At 37.7% G+C, this 19,849-nt stretch overlaps 1 protein-coding gene across 4 annotated transcripts in view; it reads left to right on the top strand.

Moving 5' to 3' along the window:
• LOC108923524 (collagen alpha-1(XXIV) chain-like) overlaps nt 1-19,849 on the top strand; it is an 83,405-nt gene that overhangs the window by 17,383 nt on the left and 46,173 nt on the right. For all 4 annotated transcript variants that reach the window (XM_018734317.2, XM_018734316.2, XM_018734315.2 and 1 more), the window contains 9 exons: nt 2,747-2,800; nt 6,966-7,019; nt 10,552-10,605; nt 11,035-11,088; nt 13,050-13,094; nt 13,828-13,881; nt 14,636-14,680; nt 18,226-18,279; nt 19,164-19,208. In XM_018734317.2, the coding sequence (XP_018589833.2) occupies nt 2,747-2,800; nt 6,966-7,019; nt 10,552-10,605; nt 11,035-11,088; nt 13,050-13,094; nt 13,828-13,881; nt 14,636-14,680; nt 18,226-18,279; nt 19,164-19,208 (459 nt within the window). The remainder of the gene's footprint in view (nt 1-2,746; nt 2,801-6,965; nt 7,020-10,551; nt 10,606-11,034; nt 11,089-13,049; nt 13,095-13,827; nt 13,882-14,635; nt 14,681-18,225; nt 18,280-19,163; nt 19,209-19,849) is intronic.

The following is a 19,849-nucleotide window of genomic DNA, read 5'->3' as shown; positions in this document are numbered from 1 at the left end:
GAAATAGAAGTATGGTATAGGTTTATTGACCCTTGAGCTGTTGGGCAGTGAAGTGGTGTCATGGGACGAGGTTGAACTTGATGGACAGTACCCAGTCCATCCCAGTCCTTTCAGATTTTTGACAGCCAGTGGCTGGTGACTAAGGACCTGTCAAAAGCGGTATTATTTAGCTAGTCTAAAACTGGACTTCGGAAAGAGTAAAAGTGGAGTGTGAAGGCTTACCACTGTTGTGGGTTTTGATGGTCATTTTCATTTGTTGGTGCAGGGTCATGAACTGGTTTTGTTTCTGTTGTATTAAAGAGGTTATGTCCTCATTTTGTTTTGTTAATAAAAATCCTCCTTCGTATTGGAAAAACCTGCCGCATTTGGCCTTTGTCTTACCGCTGTGGCCACCTCCACCCCACAACTGGCCCAAACCCCATTTCTGAAAAGTTTACATTTTTTATAGTATTCTTTAGTCATTAGTAGCAAAAGCTGTGGTAAACTGTATAATGTTTTTAGCTATCTGGAAAGACCTCCAAAACGAGTTATTTCGTGCTGGAGCGAAACAAATCAACAAAAATTATTCAAAATACCGATCAAAAACTTTACATTGAAAGTTTATGGTTATTCATTGTGCTGTCCTATGTTTTAAAGGATAATAACTTTTTTGGTATAGCATTATCTTCTTTTTTGTTTTTCTGTTGAAATCAGCTTTGCGTCTCTTCTGTTGACCTTCTGATGACCATGAAGGGCCTCAAGAGGGACTTGTTAAAAAAGATGAGATTACAGTACTGAAAACTGATGCACAGACACATTAGATCCTGCTGTCCAGTCTCGCCTCTTATGTCAGTAATGTTGTTCATTCACAGAGGGAAAAAAAGTTTTTTTTCGTTATTAGGAATTAGGAATTGGGGAATTACGAATTACTGTACAACTGCTAGTCATCAACAATGCCATATATTTTTCATTGTCACAGAAAACTTATATTTGATGTGAAATAAAAACCAGTATCGTAGTCGTAATGTAAGGTAAATACAAATGCTGTGGTCATTTTTGTTTTCTTCAGGATACTGATATTGTATATTACTGTATCTCATTGCTTATCCATGCAGTTCAGTAAAATTAGCTTAGTAAATATATTTTATCTGCATTTCTTCAAAGATACTTATAACAATTTATCCATTTATATAGCTGGATAGCTTTTACCATAGCAGTTCAGGGTAAGTAGCTTACTGCAAGGTACTGCTGCAGGAGGTGGGATTTAATCCTGGGTCCTCAGAGTGCAAGGCTGTGTCTCGAACCAATATACCACCTGCTACACCTTCAAAGCTGAAATGAGAATGGAGGTACAGAAGAAAAGCTGCGCTTGGCTTGTCTCTGCCTTAGCTGAAAATTATTCTTGATTCAATCAGGTCATCATAGCCATTTTATCTAAATGATACCCCTCTTTGATGTTTTCAAATATAAACAACATAAGAAGCTTACTCTACATTACCTAGAAATCTCTCATAAAAAGTAAGGAAAGAGCACTTTTATTGGTTATGGGTCCATTAGTTACACAAGACTGCCTGGCATTAACCCTGACCTGCAGGAGAAAAGTAGTGTTTTTGGCCAGAAGAGGCTTAAGGCTGTCAGAAGTCACTGACATGACCGTTTTTAGAAGGCACTGTTAAACATTGGAAGAAGATCAATCTGAAGTTATCCAACAATGTAGAGCTCTTTGCCTCTTGGTTAAATAATAAACCCACATTTCGTCCTTTTGCAAGAACACTGAAGAAATCACCAGTATTAAGACTACGAGGGATTTCTCTGCTTATATCAAAAACAATAAATCTGAGTTATATATGTAAACATGAGTTATTTTACAGGAATTTTTGTTTGTATTCATGACTGACAAGTGTGTGACTGAACCGATACAGCAGACTGAAGAACAAATAAACTTGCATAATAAAAAACTGCTGCCAAAACCCTTGTTCACTCATTTTTACAATCTGTGTATACATTTATAATAAAATTCTCCAGCTGATGGAACTACTCCTTTGTGGAAAATTTTATTCAAACAATATTCTGCTACAGAAGGTAGGACACCGTATATTGAGTGTGTCTTCACACCAACCAGAATCTCTCGTTGAGGACAGCACTCCTCTTTCTATCATGTCACTCAGTGATGAAACCTTTTTCTTCAGCTTTCTTTTTCCAGTTATTGCGTATTTACTGTTTCCTGTAACTTTGCTCTGGAAAAGACAATAAGAGCAATAAACACAGTTGTAGCATGAGGCCCTGTATCTGTGCAGACAATTCCACAGCATCTAAGATTAGTGTGTGAATGTTTGTGCTCCGCAAAATCAAAATGCATCTCTTAAGTATTTTATTTATGTACTTTGACACCGGATATGTATTCATTATGCATACTTCCATAGAATCATACCCCAACATTTAAAAAATTAATAGCTTGTCAACTAATGTTGTTCTTGCCATTGCAACTTTGCTTTGGAGAAAAGTGTCCACTGAATTAATGAATGTAAATGTAAATGTAAACTTCATTGCTGGCAGTTTATGCCCCACTGCTACTGCTGCAGTACCCCTGAGGAGAGTATTTACTGTGGACTACCCCAACTGTCAAAAGTGGTCATACTGTAATATGTGTTGGAAGAGAGTCAAATAAACAGTGCATTAATAATAATCATAGTAAGTATCTCTGATTTCTACAGTTCAGAAATTTGTATTCCATTAACAAGATATTCTGTTCTTCATTCTTCTTAAGGGTCCTCCAGGTCCTCCTGGCTTGCCTGGGCCTTTCGGAAGACGAGGACCTAGAGTAAGTAAAGGGTGCTTTTACTACTTGCTTCTTGTTACACTGCATTATGTGGGTCTGGATTGCCTCTGTCACTCCTGCTGGGGTTCACCTCATAGTAACAAATTTCTTCCTTGTATCAAACTCAAGGAGGAATGGGGGCAATTCCTGTCTGATAGGTCATCATAACATATGCCTGTGTTTATTGGTGTCAGCGGGTAATCTATAAAACCATTGTTGTGATGGACGAGGTTCTAGAACATGGCTGAAAATGACAAAAGACTGTGCGCTATAGGCTGTGGATCTGACTCGGCTCGAACAGCACTTGCAACCGCTTAATGAGGAAAGAGAGCTGGTGTGGGCCCAGATTAATTTACTTATCGCATACTTTACAAAAACTCCGAACACATATCAATATGGGTAGAACAATAGAAAAAGATTGATTTTTTTTTTTTTTTAATTTTTTGATTATTTATTACTGCCCAATGTAATCTCTGTCTAAGACACATCACTGAGGTTGGCCCCAGTCCATGCAGCGTTCTCAGATATTTCATAAGGCCCAAGTATTTCTGATCAATAAGACTACCAATGATTTCACTATGCCTGAGAGATTATTGTTCAATCACAGCAGTGCGTAATGATGTGCTTAATAAACAAAGTGCTTCATATATCTGCTTAATACTTTATATAATACATGGATCAGGTGTTTCTGTTCAGGTTAACGCTTAATTTCTTGGGAAACTGTTTGTGGTGACTTAATGCAGGTCTGTCCTCATTTTTGGTATATGCATTTGCCAGAACACCCGGAACCAAGCAATAATAAATAAAAGTTAGACACAGGTAGGCAGTTCTGAAAACATTTGATTCACCTGTGTGTAAAAAAATTCATAGTTTTGGAAAATATGGATGTTAGAGAAGTATAGACAAACGGCAGTGGTTTAAGCTATGTCCAAACTTCATAACCTTTCTGCCGCATTCTTCCATATTACTACATGATGGAGCAATAGGTGTAAAAGGCAGATGTCAGTAGAGAAAGACCATGTTTATGTTGCTGCATTTATTGATCTTGCATAAAACACCATACTTCCGTAAGCAGTGTATCTACTGCAGGTGGGGAAGAAAAAGTGTTGTGTTCAGCAGTGATATTCTGGTTTGTTCCTATGTTTCCCATAATGATTTATTATCACTGTAGGTTCTTTCCTCATCTGCCAACTGCATGTCTCCTGTGGATCACATGTTAAAAGGAAGAATCTGTCTGAACCTTGTCTGAACTCTTGTTTGAACTGTTATAAACTACCAGCACAGGTGAATTTTGATGCAATAATTTTATATGTATGCCGGTCAACAAACCCCGGATTCACAGATTGACAGTTAGAGACTTAACATTTATGGTTAATGTTAAATGTGAATCTTGGAATAGACTATACGAAACTACAGTATGTCTAAAGTAATGCACAGCAGTGTGACACATACATTTCTCTTTTTTATTGCATTCTTGGTAACCAGTTGCCCTTATACGGGGTAAAGGTGGTCTGGAACCTATCGCAGATGCATATGGAGCAAGGCAGGGTACACCCTGAACAGGGTGCCAGACCCACTAGGGGAATGTAGAGTCACCAGTTCATTTAAAACAAACGTCTTTGAACTGTGGGAAGAAACAGGAGCACCCGGAATACACATATGTGAACATGCTACAGGGGAAACATACAAACTGGACACAGACTGAGCCAGATTCAAACCCTTGCCTGAGCACATCCCTAAGGCACTGTTAGACAACAGCAATACCTACTGTACCGCCATACTGCTCTTATTTAGTTATATTAATATCTGTTTTTGGGTAACTTTGTTGCCGTCCGGAAGATCTTTCACAACGGACAACACTAGGCTTTTCTGCTGGCATCGGTTTTACTGGCATTACATCACTTGTTTTGTCTGTGTAAAAGCAGGTTTGCATTATGGGGTTTGTCTCACAGGATGTGCCTCTCAACAGTGGTGTAATTAATTGAAATAGGAGGCTGTCAGGCCTTAGGCATCATCCAGTCTGTTCTTTATTGGCTGTTCAGGTTATAGTACTAATTTTGTTTTATACAAGTATTATTGGGTTGGAATGGACTATTAGACTGATTCCACACTTAAAAGAGATTCATCCATTTTTTCCACATAACATGCAAAATTCCTGCCTTATGTTTTAAACATGAAGTAAGTCTAAATCAAAAGCTAGTCCAGAACATGAACACTGCTCTGGAAACCTTTATGTTCAGACTTATATATTCAAAATTGGTTATACATAACACATTTTATGTGATCCCCTTTTTCTGTTCTTCCCCGCTTTTATTCTCATTATTGATCTTACTTTTATCTTATTATTTTATTTTATTCTTTCATTCTAAGTACTTTGGGTAAAATCTATTAAAATCCCATGATGCTAAATAATATTTTGTGTAGTGGAAAGGAACAGCTTAGCCAATACAGACACCCCTTGACTTATGCAAATAAACCGTTCTTCAACCCCTTATGTATGTGAAAAGTTACGTATGTCAGATTCCCCCTCATCCCCCACCATTCAACATAGGGTAGCGTACCCTAGCCTAGGCATTTGTTACAAACACGAGTATAAAAAAATTACACAACATAATTCCTCTAGTAAATGTTAGACATAGTAGACGCCTGTCATAGTATTATTCTTGTTTTCATTCTAGTTGTTCCTTTCACGTGCTCCTTTATACTAGCAGCATCCTTCACTTTCGTATTTACACTCAATATGGCTAAACCTATTTCTCGTGCTATAGATGATAATCGTTGTCCACCTTAATATTTCCTTATTATTTTTGATTTCGTCTCCAAATTGATTGCCGTACGCTTGCGAAACGGTGCTCATTTTCCTTTAAGTGCAAGTTTACCACCAGGCATTGTGAATAATGAAATGGGTAAAAAAGCACTACACTAACAAGAAAAGATGCATTCACGGCTCAAAACATGTGGGAACTGGGAAGATGCAACTTCCTGCCTTGTCTGGCTATGCCGACTTGCTCTTGACGTATTTCAGATGTTTTGCATAATCACTATCCGCAAAATAATGTCTATGCTGGGAATTTTTTTTTACGTAAATCCGGATTTAAGTCAAATTTATGTCAGCAGAGGGATGTCTGTACTATGAAATAAGAGTCTGACAGATTAATGGTTAACCTTAGTGTGTGTTGAGTCAAACATTGAAAGTTATTTTGATTTGCTGTGCTATGACAGGTAGCAGCATGCACAAAAAGTTAAAGCACCCTGGTTAATTCCCCAGTTCATCCTTCCAGTGTGTTGAAGGATGCTGAATGCAGGCCGGGAGCGAAAGGAGGAAATGGGGTTAATATGTCAATGGTGTACTCTGAGTACAATTTATTAAAATGCTGTATTTACTAGATTGCTGCAGATTAATGGATATGTTTGAGACAAGTAGTCCTGTATTACTGTATGTGTTGGTTTATTTGATAATTTGGCACTTTTATTTATTTCAGTGTCATTTTGTTCAGTGTTCATTGTTTCAGCTTTTTTTTTTTTTACGGATGCCTTTTCACTGGTGTGACACTTAATAATGTTGAAAATATTTTTGCTTAAAACTGTAATGAAAATATATTGGGATTTTCAGACTAAAAATGATAATATTTTGTTTCAATGCCCCCCTTTGGTTGTGGTTTGTAAGAATAGGAATGTTTAGGGTTGTTGTACCATTCAAAGAACGATGGCGGCTAACCCCAACTTTAGTTGTCAGGGTTTACTTCAGTTAAGTGCTCTTTAGGAGATGACCTCTAGATAGTATTGCACCAGCTGGTACTCGAATTGATCTGCAAATGTGTAGTAAATCGTCAAGTTGCAACAGAATCTTTCTGTTTTTGAGTGAATATGTTCTGTTTAATACATTTGTAAATTTACAGAAAACATTTTGTGCAGCTTTTTTTTTTTTACATAAACATTTTCACTGTTTTATTAAATGCATGAATTTCAAATTAGATAACTACCAATGCAAATCTTTGAAAAACACATCAATGTAAAACTAATTTGTATCCGGATTATTTAATAATTATTCATTCACACAGAAAATTAATTAGTAAAATTTGCTGCAATTTTGTTTGGTTTCTTGATCATAACTGAAAGGCTGTTACTATGCTCTGATAAACACTCACCTGTTATTTGTATCATACAGGGCCCACCTGGGCTACCAGGAAACCCTGGACTTCCCGGTCTTCCTGGACCAAAGGTGAGTCAACTTACGGTGATAATGTTCACAGAGATTTTAGGAATATGCTATTATGTCCTGCAGTGAATATAAACCATTCAGTGTAGTTGAATGAATGAATGAATGAATGAATGAATGAATGAAGTAATTGATAATATATGTCAGCATTGTTCCCATAATAAATGGTTATGTTATTGAAAATTAAGGGGTCAGGGTAATATGGTTATTTTACTATACCAGTCTGTGAGTGGGATACTGTTTTTTGAGTTCCTTTGTGTTTTTAATTGCTATCAATGGGAAAAGGTAATGAAATGTTACATATTCTGCCATTTAATGTTCATGTTGCTTTAGTGGAACAGATCCATGTCATGGAAAATTCTCCTTTCCATAACTTCTGTTGAGAAGTGACGGCACTGAAGGTGGAAAGTACCCCAGGGCAGGTGGCCAAACTATTTGATATGTTTTCGGGTGCTGATGGATGAGAGGAAAATGCTCTTGTCTTTCAAACGAAGTGCTGTAGATATCCAGCAAGACAGCCAGGAAGTAGAGATAATCCATTCAATAGTACATTATTTACATGTTCAAATACTAGTGTTTATACAGTAATAATGGAATATGTTTTATAAATAATTATTAGGCATCCATGAATGATATAATTTGATTATAAAATTATACTGACCAATTATTAAGCCTAAGGAATGATTACTTGGAAATTACTATTGAAGGCCTACTGGAAATACTGTCCCATTCGTCAAACTTCTGTGAAGGTTTCCATTCACTGTGTAGGCAGTTTATATATACCAGCAAGCAGGTCCTGTCCACCAAATTTTCTTCAGTTCAGTTTATTCTGGAACTTTCCACACAGTGTGCTATATTAGTCTCATTGTTACTGAGTTTGTTGGCCAGGCTATTTTGACCCTGAAATGCCGCTGAGCTTTTTTCACCCTCCTGGGGCAATGGCTCACTTTGATGAATGGACCTGTGCATATTCCAAATAAGGACAGGCGCGGCATCACAGCTTTACCATTCAGCAGATGGCAGGTGCACAAACACTTGTATGGAATCCCTGAAACTTCAGTCTCAGTTTCACGGCCTTAATGCTACCCTGGCACCTGTGGTAGAGTCGACATGTTCTAATAGTAGGGCTGAGCCATCGAAATCTTATGTTCACGAAGAAACACACAATACACATGCTGTGTATTCTTAGGTGAAGGTGTTTGCATGTGTACGTTCATGGATTCAGACACATAGACGCTCATAGATGTAGACAAGGCATGGAGCTCTGTGGGGGCACTAACAATGCTCTGACATCATCGCACGGCACATTGCACTCAGTTATAAGACAAGAAATATCTTGCAGATGTTACTACCACCCTTTTGTTAAAGCAGTTTCCAATGTAGTTCTTTCTTTTTATCTATTTACCTTTCTTTAATGGATGATGTTATTAGCATACTATAAAAGCTATGAAAGGGGTACATTTATTCCAGAGCTTGTTTTAACAATAAATGAATGCAGGCGGTTTTTATTAAAACTCTAGCTATAGCACTTTTAAAGGTTTGCTTTGTTGGCTTGTCTGCGTACAAATTGTGTATAAAAACTGTAAGTATACCCATTTAATGTGCAAATATGTAAATGTATTAACATTTTATATTTTACTGTGTTTTGTTAATGAGTTTTATGGGAAGAGTTTGGGTTTTTTGTCTACATGTAGAACAGCTGTGAGCCACATGAGAACTGAGTCCTTGACCACTAGGAACTATAATAGTGGAAAATGCAAACATGCAGGAAGGACATGCCAGCGTATGAGATGCACAATAAATTACAACAGATGCACAAGCTTTAAAGGGCAGCGAAGGAAATTAAAAAGAGCAGGACTTCAAATTAAACTCACGAAACTTAATTTTGCCTGATGAAAATAGGTGAGAGTATTACAAATACTGAAAAGTGTCTTGGTGTTATCGTTGTCATTCATAAAATACCTTTTATTATTGCATTTTAATTCATGTGACACATTTTTCATCTTGGAATTTAAAAAAATAAAATTAAGAAATGATGGTAACTTGAACGCCATACAACAGGAATTTGCCAAATGAGGGGATTTCAAAGATCAAATTAGTTCCGTTATGTGAGGAATGGGTATGTACAAATCAGACAGACATTCACTTTTACAATATAACATTTGGATTTCACAAAAAATATATGCTTGTCTTTATTAGCATTACGATGCATTATGATTACAGAATAATTACTGACAAGCTTATTAAATAAGTTTACCTATCAGTCTACTACATCCAGACATGACAAAGAAACAAACAGCCTTGTCAATATAACTATTGAAGGGGATTCGTTGAGGCAGCTTTTGAACTGGACAGCAGGTAGTGCTGATGATATTCAAGTATAGGTTTGAATCCAATACAGTCCGTGTAGAGTTTATGTGTTCTTCTTGTCTACATGGGTTTCCTCTCATAGTGCAAAGTTGTGTGTGTGTGTGTGTGGCTAGTGAACTTTCATCCTAGCCTTCTGCCCTGTGCCTCTAGGATAGGCTCTGAACTATCACATCCATGACTTGGAGAAGCAGTTAACATGTGCGAGAGAGAAAGAAAGAGAAAGATTGATTTTGAGCTGTTCAACCAGGCCTTCAAATGCAAGCCATGGGAGTCACTGTTGGATTCCCTGGAGATCTATGAAACACTTGCTTTGTGTTGTCCCAGAAGAGAGGCAATCTGTGACTCATTCTCCAACTGACAGCTGAAAGACAGGAAAACACCTTCAGCAAGCAGAGAAAAGACACCGGGTTCTTCATAGTGCTGCTCCGAAGCTTCTGCCTTTTTGTGAAATCTACAGCTGAAACATTAAAATACAGCTTCTTTAGGATTATGAGATTTGCAGGTGAAAGTGTGATGACAAAAATAACAGCAGCAGATATGAAGAGGACTTGCAACATTATCTCTTGAAAGTCTTCTAATTTTTCGATCCTTACATTTAGAAAAATGTTACTTGAGCACAGTTGTTGCTTCGGAGGCACTGGATACAACAAGAATTGAAAAGAAGTTAAAACTGAGAAAACTTTGTAGTGATTTTTAATTCTCTAGGTAAACGACTGTGACAGCATACACAGTATGCCTGTGATTTGTGATTAAATGTGTCATAACTTGCCTGCACCTGTATATATTGCTCAGTGTCGAGGTCATCACATGCTTTTTAGCACTAAACACACACAGAAAGACCCTTGAAGTAATTGTAATGCAATCACATCATACAAAAAAAAATCATAAAAAATAAGAACGCAAAACACATGGTAAGGAAGGTTTTTCTTGATTCCTTTATTTTTATGTTTGATCTTTTGTTTAAAAATTCTAAATACTATGCAAGTCTTCATACTTTTTTGCCATGTACTACCGTATAAAGTTTGCTTGCAGTCTCAGTGTCATGGTCTATAAATTCCTAAGGACAGTCACACCTATAGAACAGTTTAATGTATAATCCATGATCCTGTTTAAAATTTGTCATCCACTATAATTGGTAATGACTTGACTAACTTGTCTAAAATAGGGTTCCAAGGGTGATCCGGGAATATCTCCAGGTCAGGCTCCCTCTGGAGAGAAGGTAAATAAATATCTGGGCTGACAGACTGCTACCCAGCATGTCTTTCTTTCCTCATATCCTATTACATCTTCATGCCTTCATACCCTTCTCTTGGCGCCACTGAAAACCATCACCTTTGTGCTTGGGAGGGGTGTGTTTCTGGGCCCCCTCTGCTTCCTGCATATCAATGGAGCTCCTCAGCTGGTCTTTGCATTTCACAACACTATGTACCTGCCTTTTTTTTTCCTATGTTTCCTCCCACATTTCCTACATTTTAGCATTTTCTGCTCTTTTCTGATCCCCTCTGACAAGCCCACAATTTAGTTTTCTCAATGGTTTTCTAACACTTTCTTGATAACCTTGTGTACATCACATGGACTGAAATGAGGTGCAATAACCCTAACCCATGATCATTTTCGAAAAAGTCTTTTTTTTTTTTCTTTTTTCCAGGGTGATAAAGGTCCTCCAGGTTTGCCAGGCTCACCGGGTTTCCCAGGTCCAACCGTAAGATTTACCCACAAATCTTTCTATTAAAATATGCATACTGAGTGCGATAAAAAGTAACAGTGAACTTTTATAACCAGTTTGTGTATTATTCTGTGAAAGCATATATTCTGTAGGAGTAATTTTCAGTGCTCCTAAAAGCAGAACAAACTTTAAAGGTCATCTTTAAGTGGATCAGTATTAAGTTTAAGGTTAAAGGCACAGTGGTGGACAACATGGAGTGTATTTTCAAAGGGACAAAGCAAAGTGCAACATTCCCAACGCTGTCTACACAAATTAGCCATGAATCCAACTCATCAGTCCACATTTACAAACAAATCATCCTCAAAGTGTTGCAATTTCTGTTCTACAGAAAATCTCGTTGACTTCATGTTAAGCTTTTAAAATGACACGTCCTGAAAATATGGAGTCTCCAGAGGCTTTTGAAAGAATGCTGGTGGACCTAACTTAAAGGCTACTAATAGGGAGACATTATTATTAGTTTCTGAGCACATGCTTTCAACTAGGAATAGTACAACTGAGTCGTTCCATTTTAGCTCTCCCACAGAGACCCGCAGATGTTTCTTTTAGCTTGTGAGTAGCCTAATGATACAAAGCAGATGTTTATGTAGTATTCAGATTGTGAGTAATTCTTCTTAATATTCTGACCTTTAACTAACTTCACTGGCTCCTCAATTTGTAAAACACAGTTGGGACCAGAAGGCTTTGACTAACTACTTTTGTTCATAACTGCAAAGTCAGCTTAACTCCAAAGTCACAATCAGTAAAAGCTTTATAATTAAAAACATCCCTGATATGTTTTTTCGTTGTGTTATTAAAACTTTTGATATACCTGTAGTAAATAAAATTAATGTAACATTTGTTATATTTTATGCATTTTTATAACTGTAGCTACATTACGGTGAAAATGAATCTAAAAATACTAAAAATAAAAAAGTCTCCACAGACCTCTATTTGATGTCACTTGTTCACTGATTAGTCGTATAAACATTAGCAACATTAAGCACCACTTTCTTTTCTTTTTTTTATTGATATACTCACGTCAGTGGTAGTTTTCTTACCGCACATCAGAATCATCAGCACTGACACACACTGGACAGGAACTGTAAAAAGTGTGGAAGCAAGGTGAATTAAGGTAGTAGCACACTGCTGTTCTGTTTGTGTGTGCTTTACTGCCATCTATCATCTCACATTAACTCAGGTTGCATTTGCCACACTACATAGAGAAACGTAACTGAAGAACGATGAGTGCCTCGGGGGCAAAAAAAGAAAAAAGATTTCTCCAGTTCCTTTCCAGTTTTATTTTTCTTTGCCGAGCCCATATTTAAAAAAAAAAAAAAAAAACTTGGAAACACTCTAAAACAAAATAATATACCTAACTCACTTTAAATTAAATACTACATTATATACTATAGATTCCCTACACTGGTCTGCATTACTCTTCATGTTTATTTTCATCACCCTTTCTTTGGTCTTTGCTCTTTTCTCTGACTTGACGTAGTATATTAATCCTCTGTACAAAAACGCAAACTGTGTTGAGCAGATTAGTTGCATAGAGGTTTTTGCTGTTAGCAGTCAACCTGTATAACATCTAAAGTTACTACAGTGGGTCTTCAGTGCTCGAGAGAACTGGAAATGGTGCGTTCTCAAATAGTAGAGCTAGTATAAGCACACAGAGTACTTTTTATATTGCTACAAATCACAAACTCAGGTTTTACTGAATATTCATATAGTGGATCTCACATTTGTTAATTTTGTATGATGAAGTCTCCCCAACCCCTATCCATTTGTGGTACTGCATGGTTATATTCAGTTTACCATTTTTTTCTGTGGTCTTCTATCACATACTCCTTGGCATTTGTTTTATACACTCTACATACTCTTCAAAGAGGTGGTGAGAAAAACAGATTTAAATGTCTTTCTTTGCACAAGTGCTCGGTCCTGATTGTTATTACCTGCAGGGTCCAAAGGGATATCCTGGGCCACCAGGTCTGCCAGGTGTACAGGTGAGCGCAGTGCACGCTCAGATCAAATGACACACAAGCACACACCACTGAAGTTTATCTGTCATGCATATATCATTACCTTGGAAAAAATCTATATTGACAAACACATCCTCAAATTTGCCTATAACAAAACATGCTGAGGTATTTAAAACATGGTGTTTTACAAATATTGCTCTTACTTTCAGAAATAACAGTGTCCTTAGGTAAAATGTTGAAGTTAATTTTTAGTACAGAATTTACATTGAACCTTTACATTTAGTCATTTGACAGCTAACTTAGTGCAGTGCTGACTTATAATGCTAATGCACTATTTGCTTATTTATATACCAGAGCAGTGTAACACACACGGTCATAGTACTGGCATTTTAGGGTCACCAGGTGACCTGAAACTCTTGATTTTGAAGACTGAAAAGCGTGTTCCCGACAAACTGGAAGGAATATTTAGCAGGGGGGTGTATGGAAAACAGGTGACGTGGTGGTGCAGCGGGTTTGGCTGGGTCCTGCTTTCTGGCAGGTCTGGGGTTTGAATCCTGCTTGAGGTGCCTTGCGATGGACTGGTGTCCTCTCCTGGGTGTGTCCCTTGTGGCCTGTATTGCTGGGTTAGGCTACGGTTCGCCCTGACCCTGCTTGCGACAAGCGGTTTCAGCCAGTGTATATGATGAACAATGCTTTTTAATACCCAAGAATAACTAGCATTAGTCTCATTGATTTTTTTTTTTATATCCCTTTGCAGGGTCCATCAGGACCATCGGGTATGGCTGGGGAAGCAGGTTACCCTGGCAGGCAGGTGCAGTGACTAACCTCCATTTTTTTTGCATTTAGTGGCTTCCTTAATTATATAGCCCTGTATATAACTCTTTTCCAATCATATTCATGCCACATTTGTCTTTTTTACAGCAACTCCTTATTTTTATTTTAATAACATTAACATTAAAAATCATTAAAACATTATGAATAAATGTGGTAGAGCAGAAACTGACAAAGATAAATTTGTAGTGTATGTGATATTGAGATTTATTATAAAAAAATTAATCATATGTGAATTATAGCTGGAACTATAGGTGGAATTGTACTTTTGATAGTTTTAATGTAAAATTGATTTCTAGATCGTCAAATTATGAAAGTTCCATTAGATAATTCTGATTATAACATCGTATGTAACAAGTATCCTCTACTTTTCCTGCTTATATGAAGGCTGATCATGGGTCATTTTGTGTGTTCTTCATTGAACTGCTATGCAACATATAATGACTGATCCACTGCTTCTCACGGGTGGGGTGCGATGGTGCAGCGGGTTTAGCCTGTGCCTACTCTCTGATGGGCCTGGGGCTCGAGTCCCGCTTGGGGTGCCTTATGACAGACTGGAGTCCCGTCCTGTGTCCCGTGTGTGTCCCCTCCCCCTCCAGCCCTACGCGCTGTCCTGCCGGGTTAGGCTCCGGCTCGCCGCGACCCCGCTTGGGACAAGCAGTTTCAGTCAATGTGTGTGTGTGTGTGTGTGTGTGTGTGTACTTCTCACTTACTCTTCCCTACTTCTGTTGCAGGGTTCCGCTGGGCCAGAAGGTAACCCAGGTCCAAAAGGTGTTCGAGTGAGTAAATTAAAATAATTCCTAAATCTACTAAATTCTGCCTTCTTTGTGTAAATAAATATGTGACATCCTGGAAAGGTTAGAGGGCATTGGTGGCCAAGACTGTGGAAAAGTCTGCTCTAAATGCATGTCCCTAACTTTTTTCCCCAGAGTGCAGAGTTCCCTTTGAGGCCCTAGGTTTGAGCTTCAGCTCTAGGCTAGGGCAATGTGCAGTGCGTGGCATGGCGCAGCGCTAGGTCCCTTACATAATACAGCCTGACAGGCGTAGCACTCTGCTAACACATGTCATTACCTGGCTAATTGCTGGAAGAGAGGCCTGAGAGGAACTGGCCTGGCCTGGCAGATATACAGTACACTGCAGGGCAACAGCCTTGCAAGCTCAGTTGAACGCATGGTCTTGTATGCTCTGATGAGAATGACAGATGGAAGGGAATCGAGGTGAGGGAGGGGTGTGAGCTACAGAGAGCAGGAGAGAAAAATGGAAAGCAATGAAAAGACAAGCAACATGAAAATGACTATTCACATAGCTGTGTTTGTCAGCTACAGACAATTGAGAGATGAACCTACAGAAAAAGTTATCTAGAAGTCCTCTGCAAAAAGGACCCAGGTTAAAATCCCTTCTGCTGCAGTATACCTGAGAAAGGTGTTTGATCTAAATTGCTCCAATAAAAGTATAAATGGTTAAATAATTGTAATAAGCTTAGTATACAAACCTAAAACTGGAAGCTGCTTTGTAGAGAAATTTCAGCTAGATAATTAACAAAAGTATGCCAAGTCTTCTGCAGTACTGAATTGCTATAATTTTTTTGAATACACAGACATTTCTTTCAACAAATAATAAGTCTCAAGATCAGGCTGGCTTGCTGTTTTATTCTGATTAGATTTTAGAAAAAAAATCAAAATTTAATTATAATATAAATCTGTATAACTTATAGTGACCAGAAAGAGCTTCGGTCCTCGCCTACTTAACATCAGAACAGCTGTGGAGAGATATTTAATTTCAGCCACTGTTAAATTCCGGCTTTACGAAATTCCACACCGTTGAGCTTCAAGGAGGAGCAGCTCAACAGAAGCAGTCTGCCATAGTCATGCCTGTAGTCCCAACTGATGTGGTCCTTATGATGAGTTGATTTTGGAAAGCCAGTGACAAGGGAAAAAAAAACAACATTACACAATAAATTTGAAATTTTCCAAGAAGAGTGGGTCATGACAGGAGCTTTTCTTATCGGCAATGTGCCATTGCACGAGAATGTCAGTGGAAACACCGCAAGGGAGAAAAAGATAGAGATCAGAGAATAGTGACTTAGTGTTTTCTCATATATCTTCCCTCATTCTTGAGTGAGGGGCCATGTGATCTCAGTTAACAGGACCAAGCTTGGTGTACCTGCCGGCTGCCAAAGCTCTATTGGTACTGCTTGTTGTGAAGTCCTGTTGCCATCTCACTCAAATATCCTTTCTTGTTTTCCTTTATTTCCGAATGCTGTGTAAGGCTAATATGAGGGTACCTGAGGGAGTCCCTGAGATGCAGGTACATCTAGATGGGGCAAACTTTGCAAAGTATTCTTTTGAGCACAAATATTTTGTTGCTTGTTGCCGTCCTGATCCACAAGACCTGTTCAAATCATAAAAATAGAAGGTTCTTACTACTGAGGGGTTGCGGTGGCGCAGTGGGTTGGACCGGGTCCTGCTCTCCAGTGGGTCCGGGGTTCGAGTCCTGCTTGGGGTGCCTTGCGATGGACTGGCGTCCCATCCTGGGTGTGTCCCTTACGCCCTGTGTTGCCGGGTAGGCTCCGGTTCCCCGTGACCCCATATGGGACAAGTGGTTCAGAAGGTGTGTGTGTGTGTGTTCTTACTACCGCAGAAAAAAGTTTCTTTCAGCTGATGCATAGCTTTATTTTTAGAACCGTAAAACTTCATGAACTCACTAATAAGATGATTGATTAATAAGATTGCCTATACTTACTGTAAAGTAAGTGTAATGAGTGCTAATACATGCATACACAATTTACTAGGTTCAGTTTCTGTTAGGATGTGTGAATCTGAGCAACAGTAGTGTAATGGTTAGCGCTTGTTGCCTTTTAAACTAATGGTCACTAGTTCAAATCCTGAGTTTGCCTCAATATACATGATCAAGGTTCTCTGTTCTGAATTGCTTCAGTAAAAATGTCCTGCTGTATGAATAGACATGTGACTGTAAGTAACTTGTTATTGCAGAAATTTAATATTGTTATTTGCTTTGGACAAAAATGTCAGCTAAAAATGGTTAATCATAATAATCAAGATCACATTTTTCTGATGTTCCTAATGTCACCATTAAGTAAATATTTTAGAATCAAGCTCAGTAAAACATAGACAGAACTAGAGACAGAGACCGAAACAAAGTACACATTTTGGATCAATCTGGGGAAAAAAGACCTTTAGAGAATCTAATATAAATGAGAGCCTTTTGGATTAATATCAGTGAGAAATAAGGATCAGTTGTAGTATCTAGTGTTCAATAGATTTGTTTTGACAGAATGATTTGTTTAAAAACATTCAAACATTCAAAGGCTCCGTATGTTTCTATGCCTAGTTTTAAATTTCTCAGTTGCAGCGTTATACTCAGAAGTCGAAAGAAAAAATGAACATGTAAAAGCATTTGTATCAGGGAACAGCTAATGTACAATATAGATATTATACAATATTCTTACAGTTACATAATTTAAATGCTGTGCTGTTCTTATATAACTGAAATATGCCACTGTCTATATTGTTGATAATAATATAGAAATCATTTAAATATTCAATTGTTCTTATGTAACTTAAGTACAGATACCTCTCTACTTACGTAAATTTGACTTACGCAAATCCAGATTTACGTTAAAAAATTCTCGGCATACACATTATTTTGTGGATATCGCTTATGCAAAACATCTGAAATATGTCAAGAACAAGTCGGTATAGCCAGACAAGGCAGGAAGTTGCATCTTCCCAGTTCCCTCGTGGTTTCAGCCGTGAATGCATCTCCTTTCGTTAGTGTAGTGCTTTTTTTTTTTTTTTGCATATTTTCACCCACTTCATTATTCACAATGCCTGGTGATAAACTTGCACTTGAAGGAAAACGAGAACTGTCTCACAAGCATACAGCAATCGATTTGGAAATGAAATTAAAAATAATAAGGAAATATTAAGGTGAACAAAGATTATCATCTATAGCACAGCAAATAGGTTTAGCCGTATCGACTGTGAATACGATAGTGAAGGATGCTGCTAGTATAAAGGAGCACGTGAAAGGAACAGCTAGCATGAAAACAACAGTAACACTATGACAGACATCTAATATGTCTGACATTTACTAGAGAATTATGTTTTGTAATTTTTTTATACTCGTGTTTGCAACAAATGCCTAGGCTAGGGTACGCTACCCTATGTTGAATGGTGGGGGATGAGGGGGAATCTGACATACGTAACTTTTCACATACATAAGGGGTTGAAGAACGGTCTGTTTGCATAAGTCGAGGGGTGTCTGTATACGATTGTCCGTATGTGCTGTTTGTGTGTTTTAGGGTTTTATTGGACCTCCTGGTGTTGCAGGACCACCAGGGCTGGAGGGAGAAAGAGTAAGTCCCATAAGTCACATTACTTTACTTCACAGAAATGAAGTGGAGCATGGTGGTAGGTGTAACAAGTCTCAGCAGAAAAGAGGTTCACCGACTTTCTAGAGACATGCATCATGTCTAACAGCAGGCTCAATTTATTTTCCATTGCTTTTTAAGGGTTGGTCTCCCTCACTGCTTTCAGAAATAGTGTGTCTTTTTAAGGACACATTACAATCATGAATGTCAGCTATGGCATGCAACCCTGTGAAAATAAACTTCTTAAGAGCCATTCTGTTCCACAGGGACACCAAAAATGGCTTAAGCTATTGTAGGCTTATTGTTACAATGCTCTAGTCTGTCCAACCACTGAAACGTCTGTGCTCATAACATTTATTACTCTATACACCAATAACTCAATTTTTGAAATTAATCCGTTCCTGAAAATAGTTCAGAAACAGAAATTCTCAACAACTGACAACTTTAAATTTTTTGCATCACTTAATTATGCTCAGGAAACTGCTGTGTCAGATGTTGTGAATGGATACTATTTTCCTTCTTTTTTAATTCTGGTTTGTCTGCTGGTGATCTGATAACAGCCTGACAGTTACAGCTGTAATGCCTATTTCTCCATATTTATGTCATTTTGATGTTTTACAACTATTATATATTATAATGTATTACACTGTGACAAAAATAACACAACATTCCTTAGTTATTATCCAAATTCTTATATTGCAGAACAGTATCTTACAACTTACTCTTTAGTAGTATGTAGTACTAAGTTAGTAGTCATTTTTACAAGACATGAAGATAAACATGTGGCTTTGTTCATGTGACGTGCTATATGTGTTCATGAGAAACGTTTCTGACACTACAATGAAGTTATTTTTCCAATTCATTTGCAGGGAATCCCTGGCCCCACTGGGAAAAATGGCCGAAAAGGAAGACAGGTATCGGATTTACCCATTAAAATGGGTTGCCCAATACATCAATGTACCATTTATATCTGCAGCTTTGTTTTTATAAAAGGAGTCTGTACCTGCTGATTTTTTTTGATAGTTATCATTGATTTTCATTGCTACATGTAACAAGTGCATGCATCAAATATATTAAAATATTAGATTTCATGGATTAGATTTCATTCATCTTAAGCATTATCAATTTATATACAATGGGGTGCCACTGCAATGCTGATGCCTTTTTGTAATTTTTCTGCAATTTTACACACTGAAAAAAGTGTATCATGTTTTGCTAGCTAGTTGCTCAAATAGCTTATTAATAACAGCCTCATAATAGCAACTTCTTTTCCAGTCAACACTAAATCACACATCATGTATTAGTTTTATCCATGTCCCTTTTGCTCTCAACTCATCACATGAAGAACACATCTGTAAAGACAACTAGTTTTCATTGCCAGAGTGTGTAGTCTCATTGATATATGTTACTAGGATACACAAAACTCATAAATAAGCTATTGCTGCATGTGTGCTACTGAGTTCTGTGCACAGTTATTGATATTTCAATGAAATGTTGTAGCTCTATTTATAATTTCCATTTTTTATGTTGCTGGAAAATGTTAAGTAACTTAAAA

The sequence above is a fragment of the Scleropages formosus genome, chromosome 9 (genome assembly GCF_900964775.1).
Source record: "Scleropages formosus chromosome 9, fSclFor1.1, whole genome shotgun sequence".
NCBI lineage: Eukaryota > Metazoa > Chordata > Actinopteri > Osteoglossiformes > Osteoglossidae > Scleropages > Scleropages formosus.
The sequence above is the reverse complement of the archived record's forward strand: the minus strand, read 5'-3'. Positions and strand labels throughout refer to the sequence as shown.